Source organism: Nomascus leucogenys, chromosome 22a (assembly GCF_006542625.1).
Source record: "Nomascus leucogenys isolate Asia chromosome 22a, Asia_NLE_v1, whole genome shotgun sequence".
NCBI classification, from domain to species: Eukaryota; Metazoa; Chordata; class Mammalia; order Primates; family Hylobatidae; genus Nomascus; species Nomascus leucogenys.
Window position 1 is genome coordinate 17,386,570 of NC_044402.1, and position 24,114 is coordinate 17,410,683.

General features: G+C 38.8%; 1 protein-coding gene across 9 annotated transcripts in view; it reads right to left on the reverse strand.

Annotated features, from left to right (window-relative positions):
• The window catches only part of SPATA7 (spermatogenesis associated 7), a 62,007-nt gene that overhangs the window by 22,838 nt on the left and 15,055 nt on the right, over positions 1-24,114 (reverse strand). Inside the window, exons 1-3 of one of the 9 annotated variants that reach the window (XM_030802439.1) lie at positions 4,523-4,686; positions 2,819-3,020; positions 113-177 (exon numbers count right to left, since the gene is read on the reverse strand). The exons of the other annotated variants lie outside the window; for them this stretch is intronic. Coding sequence (XP_030658299.1) covers positions 113-158 — 46 coding nt within the window. The 5' untranslated portion in view covers positions 159-177; positions 2,819-3,020; positions 4,523-4,686. Of the gene's footprint in view, positions 1-112; positions 178-2,818; positions 3,021-4,522; positions 4,687-24,114 lie in introns of those variants that run through there. 9 annotated transcript variants of the gene reach the window in all.

Consider the following 24,114-nt stretch of genomic DNA (forward strand, 5'->3'; position numbering starts at 1 on the left):
GAAGAGCAGGGGTTGCTATTCTTGTATCAGATAAAACAGACTTTAAACCAACAGCAATAAGGACAAAGATGGGCATTACATAATGATGAAGATTCAGTTCCACAAGACTTACCTATCCTAGATATATTTGCACCCAACACTGGAGCACCCATATTCATACAACAAGTACTTCTTGACCTATGAAAAGATTTAGACAGCCACACATTAATAATGGGGGACTTCAACATCCCACTGGCAGCGTTAGATAGACCTTCAAGGCAGAAAACTAACAAAGAAATTCTGAATTTAAATTTGACACTTGACCAATTGGACCTAATAGACATCTACAGAAGAATACTCCACCCAACAACCACAGAATAAACATTCTTCTCATCTGCATGTGGAACATACTCTAAGATCAACCACATGCTCGAAGACAAAGCAAGTTTCAATAAATGTAAAAAAATTGAAACCATGCCAAACATATTTTTGGACCACAGTGGAAAAAAAGGTAGAAATCAATACCAAGAGGATTCCTCAAAACCACATAATTTTACATGGAAATTAAACCAACTTGCTCCTGAATGACTTTTGGGTAAACAACAGAAGGTGAAATTTAAAAAAAAACTCTTTGAAATAAATAAAAACAGAAACACAACATACCAAAATTTCTGGGATGCAGCAAAAGCAGTGTTAAGAGGCAAGTTTACAGTGCTAAATACCTACATCAAGAAGACAGAAAGATCTCAAATTAACAATCTAACATTGCAACTAAAGGAAGCAGAACAACAAGAACTAATCCCAAAGCTAGTAGTAGAAAATAATTATCTAAAAGCAGAAATAATTGAAATTGAGATTCTAAAATCCATATAAATGTTCAATGAAACAAAAAGTTGGTTTTTTGAAAGGATAAACAGATCAACAGACTGTTAGCAAGATTAACAAAGATAAAAGAGAAGATCCAAATAAGTACAACCAGATATGACAAAGGCAACATTACAACAGATCCCACAGAAACAGAAAAGATCCTTAGAGACTATTAAGAAGACTTCTATGCATAGAAACTAGGAAATCTAGAGGAAATAGATAAATTTCTGGAAACATACAATTTCCCAATATTGAATCCAGAAGAAATCGAAACCCTGAAGAGACCAATACTGAGTTCCAAAATCGAACCAGTAATAAAAAAAAACCTACCAACCATAAAAAGCCCTGGACCAGAGAGATTCACAGCCAAATTCTACCAGACATACCAATAGTTGGTATTAATCCTACTGAAACTATTCCAAAAACTTGAGGAAGGACTCTTCCCTAACTCATTCTATGAAACCCAATCTATGAAACCAGCATAATTCTAACACCAAAATCTGGTAAAGACACACCAAAAACGAAAGCTATAGGCCAATATCCCTGATGAACACAGACACAAAAATGCTCAATGAATAGTAGCAAACTGAATCCAACAGCACATCAAAAAGTTAATAAACCACAATCAAGTAGGCTTCATTCCTGGAATGAAAGGCTGGTTCAACATATGCAAATCAATAAATGCGATTCACCATATAAACAGAATTTAAAACAAAAACCTTATGATCATCTCAACAGATGCAGCAAAAACCTTCAATAAAATCTAGCAATCCTTCATGATTAAAAAAAAATACCTCAACAAATTAGGCATCGAAAGAACATACCTCAAAATAATAAAAGCCATCTATGACAAGCCCACAGCCAACATCGTACTGAATGGGCAAAAGCTGGAAGCATTCCTCTTTTGAACTGGAACAGCATAAGGATGCCCACTATCACCACTCTTATTCAACATACTACTGGAGTCCTAGCCAGAGTAATTAGGCAAGAGAAAGAAATAAAACACATCCAAATTGGAAAAGCAGTAGTCAAATTATCTCTTTCCTGATGATATGATTCCATAATTAGAAAACTATGAAGATGCTGCCAAAAGGCTTCTTGAACTAATAAACGACTCCAGTAAAGTTTTAGGATAGAAAATCAATGTGCAAAAATCAGTAGCATTTCTATACACCAATGATATTCAAGCTGAGAGCCAAATCAAGAACACAATCTCGTTTACAATAGTTACACACACACAAAATAAAATACCTAGGAAAATATCTAAGGAGGTAAAGGATATCTAAAAGAATTACAAAATACTGCTGAAAGAAATCAGAGCTGAGACACACAAATGGAAAAACATTCCATGTTCATGGATTGGAAGAGTCAATATCATTAAAATGCCCATATTGCCCAAAGCAATCTAGAGATTCAACACTATTCCTATCAAACTACTAACATCATTTTTCACAGAAATTGAAAATACTATTCTAAAATTTATATGGAACCAAAAAAGAGCAGTCCTAAGCAAAAAGAACAAAACTGGAGGCATCACACTACCCGACTTCAAACCACACTGCAAGGCTACAAGATGGATTAAAGATTTAAATATAAGACCTAAAACTATAAAAATCCTATAAGAAAACCTAGGATATACTCTGCTGGACATTGGCCTTGGCAAAGAATTTGTGACCAAGTCCTCAAAAGCAATTGCAACAAAAACAAAAATTGACAAGTGAGACCTAATTAAAGAGCTCGTGCAATGCAAAAGAAACTATCAACAGAGTAAACAGACAACCAACAGAATGGGAGAATATATTTGTAAACTATGCATCTGACAAAAAACTAATATCAAGAACTGTGATGGCTAATACTGAATGTCAACTTGATTGGACTGAAGGATGCAAAGTACTGGTACTGGGTATATCTGTGAGGGTGTTGACAAAGGAGATTAACATTTGAGTCAGTGGGCTGGGGAAGGCAGACCCACCCTTAATCTGGGTGGGCACCATCTAATCAGCTGTGAGCAAATATAAAGCAGGCAGAAAAACGTGAAGGGTTGAGGCTGCCCTACCCTCACAGCCTACATCTGCTTCCTGTGCTGGATGCTTCCTGCCCTCAAACATCAGACTCCAAATTCCTCAGTTTTGGAACTCAGACTGGCTCTCCTTGCTCCTCAGCCTGCAGATGGCCTATTGTGGGACCTTGTGATCATGTGAGTTAATACTTAATAAACTCCCCTTTATATATATATTCCATTAGTTCTGTCCCTCTAGAGAACCCTAATACAAGAATCTATGAAGAACTAAAAAAAAAAAGGAGAAAAACAAATAACCCCATTAAAAAGTGAGAAAAGGACATAGACACTTATCAAAAGAAGACATACAATCAGCCAACAAATAAAAAAGTACTCAACATCACTAATCATCAGAGAAATGCAAATAAAATCACAATGAGATACTATTTCATGCCAGCCAGAATGGCTATTACTAAGAAGTCAAAAAATAGTAGATGTGGCTGCGGGGAAAAAGGAATTATACACTGTTGTTGGGAATGTGAGTTCAGCCACTGAGGAAAGCAGTTTGAAGACTTCTCAAATAACTAAAAATAGACCTACCATTCAACCCAGCAATCCCATTACTATGTATAAACCCAAAGAAAAATAAATCATTCTACCGAAAAGACGCATGTCCTCATATCCACCACAGCACTATCCACAACAGCAAAGATATGGAATCAACCTGGGTGCCCATTAATGGTGAACTGGATAAAGAAAATGTGGTACATATACAGGATGAAATACTGTATATGTGCAGCCCACGGAGGGCAAGCTGAAGCAGGGTGTGGTGTTGCCTCACCCAGGAAGCGCAAGGGGTAGGGGAACTCCTTCCCCTAGCCAAGGGAAGCCATGAGGGACTATCCTGTGAGGAACGGTGCACTCCGGCCCAGATACTATGCTTTACCCATGGTCTTTGCAACCCACGGACCAGGAGATTCCCTCAGGTGCCTACACCACCAAGGCCCTGGGTTTCAAGCACAAAACTGGGTGGCTGTTTCAGCAGACACTGAGCTAGCTATAGGAGTTTTTTTCCATACCCCAGTGGCAACTGGAATGCCAGTGAGGCAGAACCACTCACTCCCCTGGAAAGGGGGCTGAAGCCAGGGAGGCAGATGGTCTAGCTCAGCGGATCCCACCCCATGGAACCCAGCTAGCTAAGATCCACTGGCTTGAAATTCTCCCTGCCAGCACAGCAGTCCGAAGTTGATCTGGGACTCTAGAGCTTGGTGGGGGGAGGGGCATCCACCATTATTGAGGCTTGAGTAGGTGTTCTTCCCTCATGGTGTAAACAAAGCCGCCAGGAAGTTCAGACTGGGCGGAGCCCACCACAGCTCCACAAGGCCACTGTAGCCAGACTGCCTCTCTAGATTCCTCCTCTCTGGACAGGGCATCTCTGAAAGAAAGGCAGCAGCCTCAGTAAGGGGCTTATAGATAAAACTCCCATCTCCCTGGGACAGAGCACTTGGTAGAAGGGGCAGCTGTGGGCGCAGCTTCAGCAGACTTAAATGTTCCTGCCTGCCAGCTCTGAAGAGAACAGTGGATCTCCCAGCCAGTGCTCGAGCTCTGCTAAGGGACAGACTGCCTCCTCAGGTGGGTCCCTGACCCCCATGACTCCCAGCAGGGGTCGACAGACACCTCATACAGGAGAGCTCTGGCTGGCATCTGGCGGGTGCCCCTCTGGGACGAAGCTTCCTGAGGGAAAAACAGGCAGCAATCTTTGCTGTTCTGCAGCCTCCGCTGGTGATACCTAGGCAAACAGGATCTGGAGTGGACCTCCAGCAAACTACAGCAGACCTGCAGCAGAGAAGCCTGACTGTTAGAAGGAAAACTAACAAACACAAAGGAATAGCATCAACATCAACAAAAAGGACATCCACACAGAGACCCCATCCAAAGATCACCAACAGCAAAGACCAAAAGGAGATAAATCCACGAAGATGAGGAAAAAACAGTGCAACAAGTTTGAAAATTCCAAAAACCAGAACGCCTCTTCTCCTCCAAAGGATCACAACTCCTCACCAGCAAGGGAACAAAAAACGTAGGGGTTGCAATCCTAGTCTCTGAAAAAAACAGACTTTAAATCAACAAAGATTAAAAAAAAGACAAAGAAGGGCATTACATAATGGTAAAGGGATCAATGCAACAAGAGCTAACTATCCTAAATACATATGCATCCAATACAGGAGCACCCAGGTTCATAAACCAAGTTCTTGAGACCTACAAAGAGACTTAGACTCCCACACAGTAATAGTGGGAGACTTTATCACCCCACTGTCAATATTAAAGAGATCAGCAAGACAGAAAATTAACAAGGATATTCAGGACTTGAACTCAGCTCTGGACCAAGCAGACCTACTAGACATCTACAGAACTCTCCACCCCAAATCAACAGAATATACATTCTTCTCAGCACCATATCGCATTTATTCCAAAATTGACCACGTAATTGGAAGTAAAACACTCCTCAGCAATTGCAAAAGAATGGAAATCATAACAAACAGTCTCTCAGACCACAGTGCAATCAAATTAGAACTCAGGATTAAGAAACTCACTCAAAGCCACACAACTACATGGAAACTGAACAACCTGCTCCTGAATAACTACTGGGTAAATAACAAAATTAAGGTAGAAATAAATAAGTTCTTTGAAACCAATGAGAACAAAGACACAATGTACCAGAATCTCTGGGACACAGCTAAAGCAGTGTTTAGAGGGATATTTATAGCACTAAATGCCCACAGGAGAAAGTGGGAAAGATCTAAAATCGACACCGTAACATCACAATTGAAAGAACTAGAGGAGTGAGAGCAGAGAGCGAACTAACTCAAAAGCTAGCAGAAGACAAAAAATAACTAAGATCAGAGCAGAAATGAAGGAGATACAGATGTGAAAAACCCTTCAAAAAATCAATAAATCCAGGGGCTGTTTTTTTGAAAAGATGAACAAAATAGACCACTAGCCAGACTAATAAAGAAGAAAATAGAGAAGAATCAAAAAGGCACAATAAAAAACGACAAAGGGGATATCACCACTGATCCCACAGAAATACAAACTACCATCAGAGAATACTATAAACACCTCTATGCAAATAAAATAGAAAATCTAGAAGAAATGGATAAATTCCTGGACACATACACCCTCCAAAGACTAAACAAGAAGAAGTCGAATCCCTGAATAGACCCATAACAAGTTCTGAAATTGAGGCAGTAATTAATAGCCTACCAACCCAAAAAAGCCCCAAACCAGATGGATCACAGTCTAATTCTAGAGGTACAAAGAGGAGCTGGTACCATTCCTTTTGAAGCTATTCCAAACAACAAAGAGGGACTCCTCTCTAACTCATTTTGCATCATCCTGATACCAAACCCTGGCAGAGACACATGAAAAAAAGAAAATTTCAGGCCAATATTCCTGACTAACATTGATGTGAAAATCCTCAATAAAATACTGGCCAATCGAATCCAGCAGCACATCAAAATGCTTATCCACCACGATCAAGTTGGCTTCATCCCTGGGATGCAAGGCTGGTTCAACATACGCAAATCAATAAACGTAATTCATCATATACACAGAACCAATGACAAAAACCACAGGATTACCTCAACAGATGCAGAAAAGGCCTTTGACAAAATTCAATAGTGCTTCATGCTAAAAACCCTCAATAAACTAGGCGTTTATAGAATGTATCTCAAAATAATAGGAGCTATTTATGACAAACCCACAGCCAATATCATACTGAATGGACAAAAGCTGGAAGCATTCCCTTTGAAAACTGGCACAAGACAAGGATGCCCTCTCTCATCACTCCTATTCAACATACTAACAGGAGTTCAGGCCAGCCAGGGCAATCAGGCAAGAGAAAGAAATACAGGGTATTCAAATAGGAAGAGAGGAAGTCAAACTGTCTCTGTCTGCAGATGACATGATTGTATATTCAGAAACCCCCATCATCTCAGCCCAAAGTCTCCTTAAGCTGATAAGTAACTTCAGCAAAGTCTCAGGATACAAAATCAATGTGCAAAAAATCACAAGCATTTCTATACACCAACAACAGAGAGCCAAATCATGAGTGAACTCCCATTCACAATTGCTACAAAGAGAATAAAATACCTAAGAATACAACTTACAAGGGATGTGAAGGATCTCTTCAAAGGGAACTACAAACCACTGCTCAAGGAAATAAGAGAGGACACAAACAAATGGAAAAACATTCCATGCTCATGGATAGGAAGAATCAATATTGTGAAAATGGCCACACTGTACAAAGTACTTTATAGATTCAGTGCTATCCCCATCAAACTACCATTGACTTTCTTCACAGAACTAGAAAAAAACTATTTTAAATTTCATATGGAACCAAAAAAAGGGCCCATATATCCAAGACAATCCTAAGCAAAAAGAACAAAGCTGGAGGCATCACGCTACCTGACTTCAAACTATACTGCAAGGCTACAGTAACCAAAACAGCATGGTACTGGTACCAAAACTCATATATAGACCAATGGAATAGAACAGAGGTCTCAGAAATAACGCCACACATCCACAACCATCTGATCTTTGACAAACCTGAGAAAAATAGGCAATGGGGAAAGGATTCCCTATTTAATCAATGGTGTTGGGAAAACTAGCTAGCCATATGCAGAAAACTGAAACTGGACCCCTTCCTTACACCTTATACAAAAATTAACTCAAGATGGATTAAAGACTTAAATGTAAGACCTAAAACCATAAAAACCCTAGAAGAAAACCTAGGCAATACCATTCAGGACATAGGCATGTTAACAGACTTCATGACTAAAACACCAAAAGCAATGGCAACAAAAGCCAAAATTGACAAATGCGATCTAATTAAACTAAAGAGCTTCTGCACAGCAAAAGAAACCATCATCAGAGTGGACAAACAACCCACAAAATGGGAGAAAAATTTTGCAATCTATCCATCTGACAAAAGGCTAATATCCAGAATCCACAAGGAACTTAAACAAACTTACAAGAAAAAACCAACCCCATCAAAAAGTGGGCAAAGGATATGAACAGACAGTTTTCAAAAGAAGACATTTATGTGGCCAATAAACATGAAAAAAAGCTAATCATCACTGGTCATTAGAGAAATGCAAATCAAAACCACAATGAGATACCATCTCATGCCAGTTAGAATAGCGATCATTAAAAAGACAGGAAACAACAGATGCTAGACATGATGTGGAGAAATATGAATGCTTTTACACCGTTAGTGGGACTGTAAGTTAGTTCAACCATTGTGGAAGACTGTGTGGCAATTCCTCAAGGATCTAGAACCAGGAATACCATTTGACCCAGGAATCCCATTACTGGGTATATACCCAAAGGATTATAAATCATTCTACTATAAAGACACATGCACACATATGTTTATTGCAGCACTGTTCACAATACCAAAGACTTGGAACCAACCCAAATGCCTATCAATGGGTATATTTCTTTCTGGATAAAGAAAATGTGGCACATATACACCATAGAATACTATGCAGCCATAAAAAAGAATGAGTTCATGTCCTTTGCAGGGACATGGCTAAAGCTGGAAACTATCATTCTCAGCAAACTAACACAGGAACAGAAAACCAAACACTGCATGTTCTCACTCATAAGTGGGCGTTGAACAATAAGAACACATGGACACCGGGAGGGGAACATCACACACTGGGGCCTGTTGGGGGACTGGGCAAGGGATAGTATTAGGAGAAATACCTAATGTAGATGACAGGTTGATGGGTGCAGCAAACTGCCATGGCACATGTATACCTATGTAACAAACCTGCATGTTCTGCACATGTATCCCAGAACTTATAGTATAATAAGAGTAATAAAAAAAGAACACCTGGACATTTTTTAGTCAATATTTTTCTTCTCTAAAGAAACTGTGCAATTGTGGAAACTAGTTACAAATTGATTAAAGATCATTTTGATTTGTAAATATATTTAATAGAATTTCTTCTTTTTCCAATAACAAAAGATAGAATGCTAAAAAAAAAAAAAAAAAAGTAGATTAGTGGTTACCTGAGGCTAGGGGTAGGAATTTGCAGCATGGCTGCAAATGGGTACAAGGGATCTTCATAAAATGATGAAAATGTTCTAAAATTGGTTTGTGGTTGCACAATTCTGTAAATTTAGTAAAAAATCAGTGAATCTTATAGTATGTAAATTATTTTTCAATAAAACTTCTATAAAAATTAAGTTACTTAAATAATTCAATAAACTATATTCCAGGTTAGGTACTGATCAAGTCAGCAGTCTGCTATGACAGAAAAGTACAGAGTAGCTTATAAAAACAGAGATGGCTAAAATCCAGAGATTTCTCTTTTTATGTGTCTAGAAAGCCTGTTTCTAAGCCAAATTCATTATAATGAAAAATCATATATAATGAAGAATGATTATTAATTACACTTAACTTGGTGATTACAATATTTGCAACTACTCTAAGCCATCACCATTTGGTTTATATAGCAAAAAGGAAAAATTCCTGCCTTAACTGACTAAAAGCAGAAAATACCATGGATAAATAAGCACTAGCTAAATCTACATTTTAAAAACAAAAAGTGTAAGCAATTCTTTAAATACCCCCTATATGCTGTCAAATCCCACATTTTTAACTCTATCCTGAAATTGTCTCTTGAATTCCAGACTTGCACTCCAACTGCCTCCTCAGGGTTGCCAACTGGCTATGTAATAGGCACTTATTTCAAATGTAATGACCAACACTGAACTACTGGTTTGCTTTCTCCGCTCAATCTTTTCCTATGGTATTGCTCGCTTCAGTAAATCATAACTCCATCCTTTTGGCTGAGAGGTTCTAAGTCTTGGAAGTCATTTTTGACTCACTCCTCTTCTCTCTCTCACACTACATCCACATCCAACCCATCAGTAAATACTATGGACACACATTTGAAATGTTTCCAGAATCTGATTATTTCAATCTCTCTCCACTGCAACCACTCTGGTCCCAGTCACCATTATTTTTCATCTGGATTATTTACTGTCTTCTAACTAGTCATTCTGCTTCAGACTATTCTCAACTATGAAGCCAAACGGATGCTTTTAAAAGTAAAAGTAGCCTGCTACTCCTCTCTTCAAGACCCTCCAATGGCTTGCAATTTCATTCAGAGTGAAGGCCAAAGTCTTTGCAATGGCCACTTCTTTTTATCCTCTGCATCCCTCTGTCCCATCTCAGTGACTTCATCTATTACTCTTCAGTTGGCTTATTCCATACTAGCTATACAGCCCTCCTTGCTGTTTTTTGAAAACACCAATCATGACACCATTTCAGGGCTTTTATACTTGCTGTTTCCTCTGTCTGGACTGCTTTTTCCCCAGATAGCCACATGCCTCTTCCTTAATTCTTTCAGGTCTCTGCTCAATTGTCACCTCATCAGCAAGGGCTTCTCCTCCAAGGGACTCTGTCATTTTTTTTCCATTGCATTTATTGCCACATGACATATTCTTTATCTATTTATTTGTATTTGCTTATTGTTTGTCTTCTCCAACTACAAAGTAAACTCTACAAAAGCAGGAAATTTGTCTTGTTCACCTCTTTAGTCCCAGCCCTTAGAACAATGTCTAGCAAATAGCAGGGGCCCAATAAATATATGCTGAATAAATCAATGAATAAACTCTAGCAAACTAAATTAAATGTTACTCAGAATGGCTATTTTAAATTTGTGATTTTGACCTTTTTTTTTTTTTTTTTTTTGAGACAGAGTTTCACTCTTGTTGTCCAGGCTGGAGTGCAATGACATGATCTTGGCTCACTGCAACCTCCCCCTCCCAGGTTCAAGCGATTCTCGTGCCTCAGCCTCCCAAGTAGCTGGAACTACAGGTGCATGCCACCACACCTGGCTAATTTCTGTATTTTTAGTAGAGAAGGGGTTTCACTATGTTGGCCAGGCTGGTCTCAAACTCCTGAGCTCAAGTGATCCTCCCGTCTTGGCCTCCCAAAGTGCTGGGATTACAGGCATAAGCCACCATGCCTGACCTAAAATACTTTTAAATACTTAGTAGGGCTACTCTACTACTCTTTTATATTCATGTTCAGATTATTTCTGGCTATTTTCTCATATATATGTAGGTTAATTTTGGAACATTTTGTCAAGTAGTATATGAACAATACTCATTTTTGGCATCTTAATTGAGCTCACATTGAATTTAGAAATTACTTTAAAAATATCAATACTTTCAAAAGTATGTATCAATATATTTGCATTATATAGAGTCCATCTTATAACAAGATATGCCTTTTCTTTTGGTCCAGTCAATACATTAACCAAATATATCTGGTTAATATGTTCTTTCCAGTCATGACCAGATAGCCATTCTGTTTAAGTTTGTATATATCAAGTTGCTTAGGTAATAATTTTTTCAGCTTTGTTAAGGTATAACGGACAAATTGTATATGTTTCAGGCATTTAATTTGATACTCTGATATACATTGTGAATGATCATAATCAAGACAATTAATACATCTATCACCTAACATAGTTGCTCCTTTTTTTTGTGTGGTGAGAACACAGATGTACTGTCTTAGCAAATTTCAAGTATATTATACAGTACTGTTAACTCTAATTAATGCTGTACACTAGATCTCCAGAACTTACTCAAGTTGCATAACAAAAACTTTGTACTCTTTGACCAACATCTCCCAATTTCCTCCTTCCTGTAGCCCCTGGAAACTTCCATTCTACTCTCTGCCTCTCTGAGGTTGCCCACTTTAGATTGCCCATATACCTGTTTAATAATCCAGACACAGGCAAGTACCACATGATCTCACTTATATGTGGAATCTAAAACGAACCTTCAGGTTCATCTGTGTTGTCACAAATGACAGAAATGACAGGATTTCCTTCTTTTTAAAGGCTGTGTGGTGTGGGTTTTGTATGTGTCTGTGTATGTTATAAATGTGGTGTGGGTTGTCTGTATGTGTGTGTAATATTTCTTTATACACATATCACATTTTCTTTATCCATTCATCTGTCAACAGACATTTAGGTTGTTTCTATATCTTGACTATTTACTATAATGCTGCAACAAACATGGGAGAACAGATATCTCCTTGACATACTGATTTCATTCCCTTTGGATACATACTCAGAAGTGGGATTGCTTAATCGTATGGTAGTTCTATTTTCAATTTTTTGAGGAGCCTCTATATTGATTTGCCTAATGGCTGTACCAACTTACATTCCTAGCAACAGTGCACAAGGGTTCCCTTTCCTCCACATCCTTGCCAACACTTGTTATATGTTGTCTTTTTGATAGCCATTCTCACAGGTGTGAGTGATATCTCATTAAGGTTTTGATTTGCATTTCCCTGATAATTAGTAATGTTAAGCACTTTTTCATATACTTATTGGCCACTTGTATGTCTTCCTTTGAGAATGCCTACTCAGGTCCTTCATGCATTTTTACAGCAAGGTTTTGGGTTTGTTTTTTTTTTTTTTTTTTTTTTTTGCTATTGAGTTGTACTTATTACTTACATAGTTGGGATATTAACCTCTTATCAGATACATGGTTTGCAAATATTTCCTCCCATTCTGTAAGTTGCCTATGCACTCTGTCGATTGTTTCCTTTGCTGTACAAAAGCTTTTGAGTTTGGTGAATTCCACTTGTCTATTTTTGCTTTTGTTGCCTGGCTTTCAGAGTCATATCCAAAAATATTATTGCCCAGACTAATGCCAAGAAGCTTTTTTTCTATGTTCTCTTCTAGTAGTTTCATGGATTAGGACCTTATATTTAAGTTTTTAAATCCATTTTGAGCTGATTTTTGTATGAGCTGATTTTTGTCTATGGTTTAAGAGTCCATTTTCATTTTCATCCTTCCGCATGGGACTATCCAGGTTTCCCAGAGTCATTCATTGATGACACTATCCTTTCCCCATAGTGTGTGTTTGGTGCCCTTTTGAAGATCAGTTGACTATAAATACATGGATTTATTTCTGGGTTTTCCATTCTTTTCCATTGGTCTGATATGTGTTTTTATGCCAGTTCCATACTGTTTTGATTATTGTAGCTTTGAAATATATTTTGAAATTTAGAAAGTGTGATTTCTCCAGCCTTGTTTTTCTTGCTCAAGATTGTTTTATTTGTGGTCTTTTGTGGTCCCATATGAATTTTACGATTGTTTGTCGTATTTCTGTAAAGAATGCCTTTGGGATTTCTATAGGGATTGCAGTGAATTTATAGAACACTTTGGGTAGTACAAAAATTATAACAATATTATTCCAATTCATAAATGTGGATGTCTTCCATTATCTGTGTCTTCTAAAATTTCCTTTATTGATGTTTTATAGTTTTCAGTGTACAAGTTTTCAACCTTTTTGTTTAAGGTTATTCCTAAGCATTTTATCCTTTCTGTTGCTGTTGCAAATGGCATTGTTTTCTTAATTTCCTTTTCAGACAGTTGTTTGTGTACAGAAATGCCACTGGTTTTTGTACATTAATTTTGTATCCTGAAGCGATATTGAATTTATTGCAACAGTTCTTTTTTATTGGGCATTAGGGTATTCTACATATATTATCATGTCATCACAAACAGAAATAACCTTACTTCTTTTTTTTTGAGACAGGGTCTTTCTCTGTTGCCCAAGCTGGAGTTCAGTGGCACAGTCAAAGCTCACTGTGACCTTGAATTCCTGGGCTCAAGTGATCCTCCTGCCTCAGCCTCCAATGTAGCTAGGACTACAGGTATGTGTCACCATGCCTGGTTAATTTTTAGTTTTTTTTTTGTAGAGGCATGGTCTTACTATGTTGCCCAGGCTGGCCACTCCTGGCCTCAAGTGATCTCCCCACCTTGGTCCCCCAAAGTATTGCAATTACAGGTGTGAACCACCACACCCAGCTTTACTGCTTTCTTTCTAATTTGTACGCCTTTTATTTATTTTTCTTGTCTAATTGCTCTGGCTAGGACTTCCAATACTATGTTAAACAGATGTGGCAAAAGTGGGGAACCCTTGCCTTATACCAGATCTTAGAGGAAAAGCTTTGTTTTTCTTCATTAAGCATCATGTTACCTGTGGGATTTTCATATATAGCTTTCATGCTGTTGAAGTAAGTTCCTTCTATTCCTATTTTGTTGACAGAGTTTATCATGAATGGATGCTGAATTTTGTAAAATGGTTTTCTGCATGTATTGAGATGATTGTGTGGTTTTTAACCTTTCACTATGTTACTGTGGTATATCACATTGGTTGATTTGTATATATTGAACCACCTTTGTATCCCAGGGATAAATCTGACTTGGTTATGGTGTTTGATTCTTTTAACATGCAGTTGAATTCGGTTTGCTGGTATTTTACTGAAGATTTCTGCACTTATATTAATCAGATATATTGGCCTGTAGCTTTCTTTTCTTGTGGTGTCTTTGTTTGGTTTTGGCATCAGGGTGGTGCTAGCCTCATAAAATGAGTTTGGAGGTATTCCCACTTCTATTTTTATAAAAGTTTAAGAAGGACTGGTACTATCCTTTCTTTGAATGTTTGGTAGATTTACCTATGAAGATATCTGGTCCTGGGCTATTCTTTTTGGGAGGCTTTTTTTTAATTTTTAATTTTTTTTTTTTGAGATTTTATCTCATTCTGTCACCCAGGCTAGAGTGCAGTGGCATGATCTCAGCTCACTGCAACCTCCACCTCCTGGATTCAAGTGATTCTCCTGCCTCAGTCTCCTGAGTAGCTGGGATTACAGGTGTGCAACACCACACCTGGCTAATGTTTTGTATTTTTTAGTAGAGTCGGGGTTTCACCATGTTGGCCAGAGGGTCTCGAACTCCTGACCTCAAGTGATCTGCCTGTCTTGGCCTCCCAAAGTGCTGGGATTACAGGCATCAGCCACCACATCTGGCCTCTGTTGGGAGGTTTTTGATTACTGATTCAATCTCCTTTTTTCTGTTGGTCTATTCAGGATATTTCTTCTTGATTCAGTTTTTGAAGGTTGTATGTTTCTAGGGATTTACCGAGGTGGGCTTAGTTTATTCTTCTTTTTCTAGTTCCTTGAGGTATACAGTTGAGTTGTTTGAGATCCACTCTTTTAATGTAAGTATTCATCACTATAAACCACTCTCTTAGTACTAATTTTGCTGCATTCTGTAAGTTTTGGTGTATTGTGGTTTTGTTTTCCTTTGCCTCAAGATATCAAAATTCTGTTTTTATTTCTTCTTTGTCTCAAAGCTTGTTCAAGAATGTGTTGTTTAGTTGCCATGTATTTGTGAATTTCCCATTTTCTTACTGCTATTAATTATTAGTTTTATTCCATTCTGGTTGAAAAAGATACTTGGAATGATTTTTATCTTCTTAAATACGTTACATCTGATTTTGTGGCCTAATATGAAATCTATTCTGAAGAAGGTTTCATGTGCACTTGAGGAGTGCATATTCTTCCATAGGGTGTAAAGGTGTGTATATATCTGTTAAATTCCTTTGGTCTATTATGTTGTTCAAGTCAGCTGTTTAAATTATTTCTGTCTGGGTCTAATAATGTGTATCCATTATTGAAAGTAGATTATTGAAGTCTTCTATTATTGTATTAAAGTCAATTTCTCCCTCAGATTTGTCCACAATTGCTTGATATATTTAGGAGTTCTGATGTTGGGTATGTAGATAATTGTTACATCTTCCTGTTAAGTTGACCCTTTAAAAATTATATAATGGCTGTCATTGTCTCTAGAGATCATTTTAAGGCCAGGCGCGGTGGCTCACGCCTGTAATCCCAGCACTTTGGGAGGCTGAGGCGGGTGGATCACGAGCTCAGGAGTTCGATACTAGCCTGTTAAACATAGGGAAACCCCATCTCTACTAAAAATACAAAAATTAGCCTGGCATGGTGGCACACACCGTAGTACCAGCTGCTTGGGAGGCTGAGGCAGTAGAATCGCTTGAACCCGGGAGGCGGAGGTTGTGGTGAGCCGAGATTGCACCACTGCACTCCAGCCTGGGCAACAGAGCAAGACTTCATCTCAAAAAAAAAAAAAAAAAAAGGGAGATCATTTTAAGTCTATTTTGTTAAGTGTAGCAACACTTGATTTTTTTTTTTTTTTGGTTATCATTTGCATGGAATATCCTTCACTATCAGCATATGCGTGCATAATACTGGATCTTTTAATTTTATTCATTGAGCCACTCTATGCCTTTGATTGAGAAGTTTAAACCTTTTACATTTAAATAAATTTTTGATAAGTGAGAACTTACCATTGCCACTTTATTAGTTGATTTTGTTTTGCAATTGTTCTGTTCCTCTACTCTTCTCTTTGTTATTTTAAGCTTTCTTGGGAGTGATTTATCTTGATTCTTTTTAATGTGTCTATTAAGCTTTTTTCTTTGTGGTTACCCTATTTTCATAAACTTTGTTGTAGTTGTAACCATCTATTTTATGTTGATAATAACTTCAACTGCATACAAAACTCCACACTTTTTTTTTTTTTTTGAGACAAGGTCTCACTCTGTCGCCCAGTGTGGAGTGCAGTGGTGTGATCATGGCTCACGGCAGCCTCGACCTCCCTGGGCTCAGGTAATCTTCTCACCTCAGCCTCTTGAGTTGCTGGGACCACAGGTGCACATCACTATGCCCAGCAAATCTTTTGTATTTTTTGTAGAGATGGGATTTTGCCACGTAGTCCAGGCTGGTCTTGAACTCTTGGGCTCAAGTGATCCACCTGCCTCAACCTCCCAAGGTGCTAGGATTACAAGTGTGAGCCACCATGCGTGGCCAACTCTACACTTTTACTCCCTCTTCCAATACTTTGTATTCTTGTAGTGAGACATTACTTCTTTTTATATTGTGTATCCATTAAACTTTTGTGGTTATAGTTATTTTTAATATTGTTGTCTTTTAATTTTCATATTAGGGTTTTTTTTAAAAAAAGAAATGTTAACGTTTATACATCCACATGTGGGCCCTGCAGAAAATCCTAAACGGGACCCAAACCATATGAAGTTCTCCTTTAAAGAAAGCAATTATCTCAATATTTAATACAACAGCATATATTAGAGTTTAACGTAATTTATGCACCACCATTACAGTGTTATTATATTTACCAGAAAGACTTATGCTTTCATATTGCTAGTCAACATGTTTTTGTTTCAATCTGAAGAAATCCTTCAAGCAATTCTTGTAGGATTGCTTGTAATCCTACAAGCAGCTAGACTAGACTTGTAAGTCAGGTCTAGTAGTGATGAACTTCCTCAGTTTTTGTTAGTTTGAGAAACACTTTATCTCTTTTTCATTTTAAGAAGTAGTTTTGTTAAGTAAAATATTCTTGGCAACTTCTTTTTCTTTCAGTATTTTGATTATATCATCCCACCTTCTCTTGGCTTGCAAGTTTACTGCGTGAGAAACTAGCTGACGGTCTTGCATAGGATTCTGTATATGTTGCTTTTCTCAGGCTACGTTCAAAATTCTCCCTTTGTCTTTGATTTTTGACAATTACAATGTGTCTTGGAATAGACTTCTTTATGTTCCATCTATTTGGGATCCTTTGGGTTTTCTGAATCTAATCCAGTTCCCTCGCTAGATATGGGAAGTTTCCATCATTATTTCTTTAAATAAACTTTCTGCCAGTCTCTCCTTCTGAAACTCCCATAGTATGCATGGTTTGCTTGATGTTATACCCCATTTCCCTAGGTTTTTTTTCATTCTTTTTCAATTGTTTTTCTTCTCTGACTGAATAATTTCCAATTACCTGTCTTCAAGTTTCCTGATTATTCTACCTTACCAAGTCTGCAGTTAAAACCCTCTATTTATTTTTCATTTCATTAATTGTATCCTTCAGCTTTAGAATTTCTATTTGCTTCTTTAAAAGTTTTCTTTGTTGAACTTATCAGTTTGTTCATGTATTGTTTCCTTGATGTCTTTGTCTATCTGTGTTCTCTTGCCAAGCTTCTTCAAAACAATTATTTTGGGTGGAGCCAAGATGGCCGAATAGGAACAGCTCCGGTCTACAGCTTCCAGCCTGAGCGACACAGAAGACGGGTGATTTCTGCATTTCTGTTTGAGGTACTGGTTTCATCTCACTAGGGAGTGCCAAACAGTGGGTGCAGGACAGTCGGTGAAGCGCACTGTGCGAGAGCCGAAGCAGGACAAGGCATTGCCTCACTCAGGAAGCGCAAGGGGTCAGGGAGTTCCCTTTCCTAGTCAAAGAAAGGGGTAACAGACAGCACCTGGAATATCGGGTCAGTCCCACCATAATACTGCGCTTTTCCAACGGGCCTGGAAAACGGCATGCTAGGGGATTGTGTCCCGCACCTGGCTCGGAGGGTCCTATGCCCACGGAGTCTCGCTGATTGCTAGCACAGCAGTCTGAGATCAAGCTGCAAGGCGGCAGTGAGGCTGGGGGAGGGGCGCCCACCATTGCCCAGGCTTGCTTAGGTAAACAAAGCAGCAGGAAGCTCAAACTGGGTGGAGCCCACCACAGCTCAAGGAGGCCTGCCTGCCTCTGTAGGCTCCACCTCTGGGGGCAGGGCACAGACAAACAAATAGTCAGCAGGAACCTCCACAGACTTAAATGTCCCTGTCTGACTGACAGCTTTGAAGAAAGTAGTGGTTCTCCCAGCACGCAGCTGGAGATCTGAGAACGGACAGACTGCCTCCTAAAGTGGGTCCCTCACCCCTGAGCAGCCTAACTGGGAGGCAGCCCCCAGCAGGGACAGACTGACACCTCACTCGGCCGGGTACTCCTCTGAGACAAAACTTCCAGAGGAACTATCAGACAGCTGAATTTGTGGTCTCACGAAAATCCGCTGTTCTGCAGCCACCCCTGCTGACACCCAGCCAAACGGGGTCTGGAGTGGACCTCTAGTAAACTCCAACAGACCTGCAGCTGAGGGTCCTGTCTGGCAGACGGAAAACTAAGAAACAGAAAGGACATCCACACCAAAAACCCATCTGTACATCACCATCATCAAAGACCAAAAGTAGATAAAACCACAAAGATGGGAAAAAAACAGAGCAGAAAAACTGGAAACTCTAAAAAGCAGAGCACCTCTCCTCCTCCAAAGGAACACAGTTCCTCACCAGCAATGGAACAAAGCTGGATGGAGGATGACTTTGACGAGTTGAGAGAAGAAGGCTTCAGACGATCAAACTACTCTGAGCTACAGGAGGAAATTCAAAACAATAGCAAAGAAGTTAAAAATTTTGAAAAAAAATTAGAAGAATGGATAACTAGAATAACCAATGGAGAGAAGGGCTTAAAGGAGCTGATGGAGCTGAAAGCCAAGTATCGAGAACTACGCGAAGATTGCAGAAGCCTCGGTAGCAGATGCGATCAACTGGAAGAAAGGGTATCACTGATGGAAGATGAAATGAATGAAATGAAGCGAGAAGGGAAGTTTAGAGAAAAAAGAATAAAAAGAAATGAACAAAGCCTCCAAGAAATTTGGGACTATGTGAAAAGACCAAACCTGCATCTGATTGGTGTACCTGAAAATGATGGGGAGAATGGAACCAAGTTGGAAAACACTCTGCAGAATATTATCCAGGAGAACTTCCCCAATCTAGCAAGGCAGGCCAACATTCAGATTCAGGAAATACAGAGAACGCCACAAAGATACTCCTCGAGAAGAGCAACTCCAAGACACATAATTGTCAGATTCACCAAAGTTGAAACGAAGGAAAAAATGTTAAGGGCAGCCAGATAGAAAGGTCAGGTTACCCACAAAGGGAAGCCCATCAGACTAACAGCTGATCTCTCGGCAGAAACTCTACAAGCCAGAAGAGAGTGGGGGCCGATATTCAACATTCTTAAAGAAAAGAATTTTTGACCCAGAATTTCATATCCAGCCAAACTAAACTTCATAAGTGAAGGAGAAATAAAATACTTTACAGACAAGCAAATGCTGAGTGATTTTGTCACCACCAGGCCTGCCCTAAAAGAGCTCCTGAAGGAAGCACTAAACATGGAAAGGAACAACCGGTACCAGCCCCTGCAAAAACATGCCAAATTGTAAAGACCATCAAGGCTAGAAAGAAACTGCATCAACTAATGAGCAAAATAACCAACTAACATCATAATGACAGGATCACATTCACACATAACAATATTAACGTTAAATGTAAATGGGCTAAATGCTCCAATTAAAAGACACAGACTGGCAAATTGGATAAGGAGTCAGGACCCATCAGTGTGCTGTATTCAGGAAACCCATCTCACGTGCAGAGACACACATAGACTCAAAATAAAGGGATGGAGGAAGATCTATCAAGCAAATGGAAAACAAAATAAGGCAGGGGTTGCAATCCTAGTCTCTGATAAAATAGACTTTAAACCAACAAAGATCAAAAGAGACAAAGAAGGCCATTACATAATGGTAAAGGGATCAATTCAACAAGAAGAGCTAACTATCCTAAATATATATGCACCCAACACAGGAGCACCCAGATTCATAAAGCAAGTCCTGAGTGACCTACAAAGGGACTTAAACTCCCACACAATAATAATGGGAGATTTTAACACCCCACTGTCAACATTAGACAGATCAACGAGACAGAAAGTTAACAAGGATATCCAGGAATTGAACTCAGCTCTACACAAAGTGGACCTAATAGACATCTACAGAACTCTCCACCCCAAATCAACAGAATATACATTTTTTTCAGCACCACACCACACCTATTCCAAAATTGACCACATAGTTGGAAGTAAAGCTCTCCTCAGCAAATGTAAAAGAACAGAAATTATAACAAACTGTCTCTCAGACCACAGTGCAATCAAACTAGAACTCAGGATTAAGAAGCTCACTCAAAACCGCTCAACTACATGGAAACTGAACAACCTGCTCCTGAATGACTACTGGGTACATAATGAAATGAAGGCAGAAATAAAGATGTTCTTTGAAACCAATGAGAACAAAGACACAACATACCAGAATCTCTGGGACACGTTGAAAGCAGTGTGTAGAGGGAAATTTATAGCACTAAGTGCCCACAAGAGAAAGCAGGAAAGATCCAAAAGTGATACCCTAACATCACAATTAAAAGAACTAGAAAAGCAAGAGCAAACACATTCAAAAGCTAGGAGAAGGCTAGAAATAACTAAAATCAGAGCAGAACTGAAGGAAATAGAGACACAAAAAACCCTTCAAAAAATTAATGAATCCAGGAGCTGGTTTTTTGAAAAGATCAACAAAATTGATAGACCACTAGCAAGACCAATAAAGAGGAAAAGAGAGAAGAATCAAATAGAGGCAATAAAAAATGAAAAAGGGGATATCACCACCGATCCCACAGAAATACAATCTACCATCAGAGAATACTACAAACACCTCTAAGTAAATAAACTAGAAAATCTAGAAGAAATGGATAAATTCTTCGACAAATACACCCTCCCAAGACTAAACCAGGAAGAAGTTGAATCTCTGAATAGACCAATAACAGGCTCTGAAATTGTGGCAATAATCAATAGCTTACCAACCAAAAAGGGTCCAGGACCTGATGGATTCACAGCCGAATTCTACCAGAGGTACAAGGAGGAACTGGTACCATTCCTTCTGAAACTATTCCAATAGATAGAAAAAGAGGGAATTCTCCCTAACACATTTTATGAAGCCAGCATCGTCGTGATACCAAAGCCTGGCAGAGACATAACCAAAAAAGAGAATTTCAGACCAATATCCTTGATGAACATTGATGCAAAAATCCTCAATAAAATACTGGCAAACCGAATCCAGCAGCACATCAAAAAGCTTATCCACCATAATCAAGTGGGCTTCATCCCTGGGATGCAAGGCTGGTTCAATATACGCAAATCAATAAATGTAATCCAGCATATAAACAGAATCAAAGACAAAAACCACATGATTATCTCAATAGATGCAGAAAAGGCCTTTGACAAAATTCAACAACCCTTCATGCTAAAAACTCTCAATAAATTAGGTATTGATGGGATGTATCTCAAAATAATAAGAGCCATCTATGACAAACCCACAGCCAATATCATACTGAACGGGCAAAAACTGGAAGCATTCCGTCTGAAAACTGGCACAAGACAGGGATGCCCTCTCTCACCACTCCTATTCAACATAGTGCTGGAAGTTCTGGCCAGAGCAATCAGGCAGGAGAAGGAAATAAGGGGTATTCAATTAGGAAAAGAGGAAGTCAAATTGTCCCTGTTTGCAGATGACATGATTGTATATCTAGAAAACCCCATTGTCTCAGCCCAAAATCTCCTTAAGCTGATTAGCAACTTCAGCAAAGTCTCAGGATACAAAATCAATGTACAAAAATCACAAGCATTCTTGTACACTAATCACAGACAAACAGAGAGCCAAATCATGAGTGAACTCCCATTCACAATTGCTTCAAAGAGAATAAAATACCTAGGAATCCAACTTACAAGGGACGTGAAGGACCTCTTCAAGGAGAACTACAAACCACTGCTCAATGAAATAAAAGAGGATACAAACAAATGGAAGAACATTCCATGCTCATGGGTTGGAAGAATCAATATCGTGAAAATGGCCATACTGCCCAAGGTAATTTATAGATTCAATGCCATCCCCATCAAGCTACCAATGACTTTCTTCACAGAATTGGAAAAAACTACTTTAAAGTTCATATGGAACCAAAAAAGAGCCCCATCGCCAAGTCAATCCTAGCCAAAAGAACAAAGCTGGAGGCATCACGCTACCTGACTTCAAACTATACTACAAGGCTACAGTAACCACAACAGCATGGTACTGGTACCACAACAGAGACATAGATCAATGGAACAGAACAGAGCCCTCAGAAATGATGCCACATATCTACAACTATCTGATCTTTGACAAACCTGACAAAAACAAGAAATGGGGAAAGGATTCCCTATTTAATAAATGGTGCTGGGAAAACTGGCTAGCCATATGTAGAAAGCGGAAACTGGATCCCTTCCTCAAACCTTATACAAAAATTAATTCAAGATGGATTAAAGACTTACATGTTAGACCTAAAACCATTAAAATCCTACAAGAAAACCTAGGCAATACCATTCAGGACATAGGCATGGGCAAGGACTTCATGTCTAAAACACCAAAAGCAATGGCAACAAAAGCCAAAATTGACAAATGGGATCTAATTAAACTAAAGAGCTTCTGCACAGCAAAAGAAACTACCATCAGAGTGAACAGGCAACCTACAGAATGGGAGAAAATTTTTGCAACCTACTCATCTGACAAAGGGCTAATATCCAGAATCTACAATGAACTCAAACAAATTTACAAGAAAAAAACAAACAACCCCATCAAAAAGTGGGCAAAGGACATGAACAGACACTTCTCAAAAGAAGACATTTATGCAGCCAAAAAACACATGAAGAAATGCTCATCATCACTGGCCATCAGAGAAATGCAAATCAAAACCACAATGAGATACCATCTCACACCAGTTAGAATGGCCATCATTAAAAAGTCAGGAAACAACAGGTGCTGGAGAGGATGTGGAGAAATAGGAACACTTTTACACTGTTGGTGGGACTGTAAACTAGTTCAACCATTGTGGAAGTCAGTGTGGCGATTCCTCAGGGATCTAGAACTAGAAATACCATTTGACCCAGCCATCCCATTACTGGGTATATACCCAAAGGATTATAAATCATGCTGCTATAAAGACACATGCACACGTATGTGTATTGCAGCACTATTCACAATAGCAAAGAGTTGGAACCAACCCAAATGTCCAACAACGATAGACTGGATTAAGAAAATGTGGCACATATACACCATGGAATACTATGCAGCCATAAAAAATGATGAGTTCATGTCCTTTGTAGGGACATGGATGAAACTGGAAAACATCATTCTCAGTAAACTATCGCAAGGACAAAAAAACAAACACCGCATGTTCTCACTCATAGGTGGGAATTGAACAATGAGAACTCATGGACACAGGAAGGGGAACATCACTCCGGGGACTGTTGTGGGGTGGGGGGAGGTGGGAGGGACAGCATTAGGAGATATACCTAATGTTAAATGACGAGTTAATGGGTGCAGGAAATCAACATGGCACATGGATACATATGTAACAAACCTGCACATTGTGCACATGTACCCTAAAACCTAAAGTATAATAATAAAATAAAAAAAATTATTTTGAATTTTTGTCAGGCAAGTCATAGATTTCTATTTCTTGGTGTTTGTTACTAGAAATGTATTGTGTTCCTTTGGTAGTGTCATGTTTCCTATATTTTTCTGTGTTCCATGCAGATATGCATTACTGTCTATGCATTTGAGGAAGT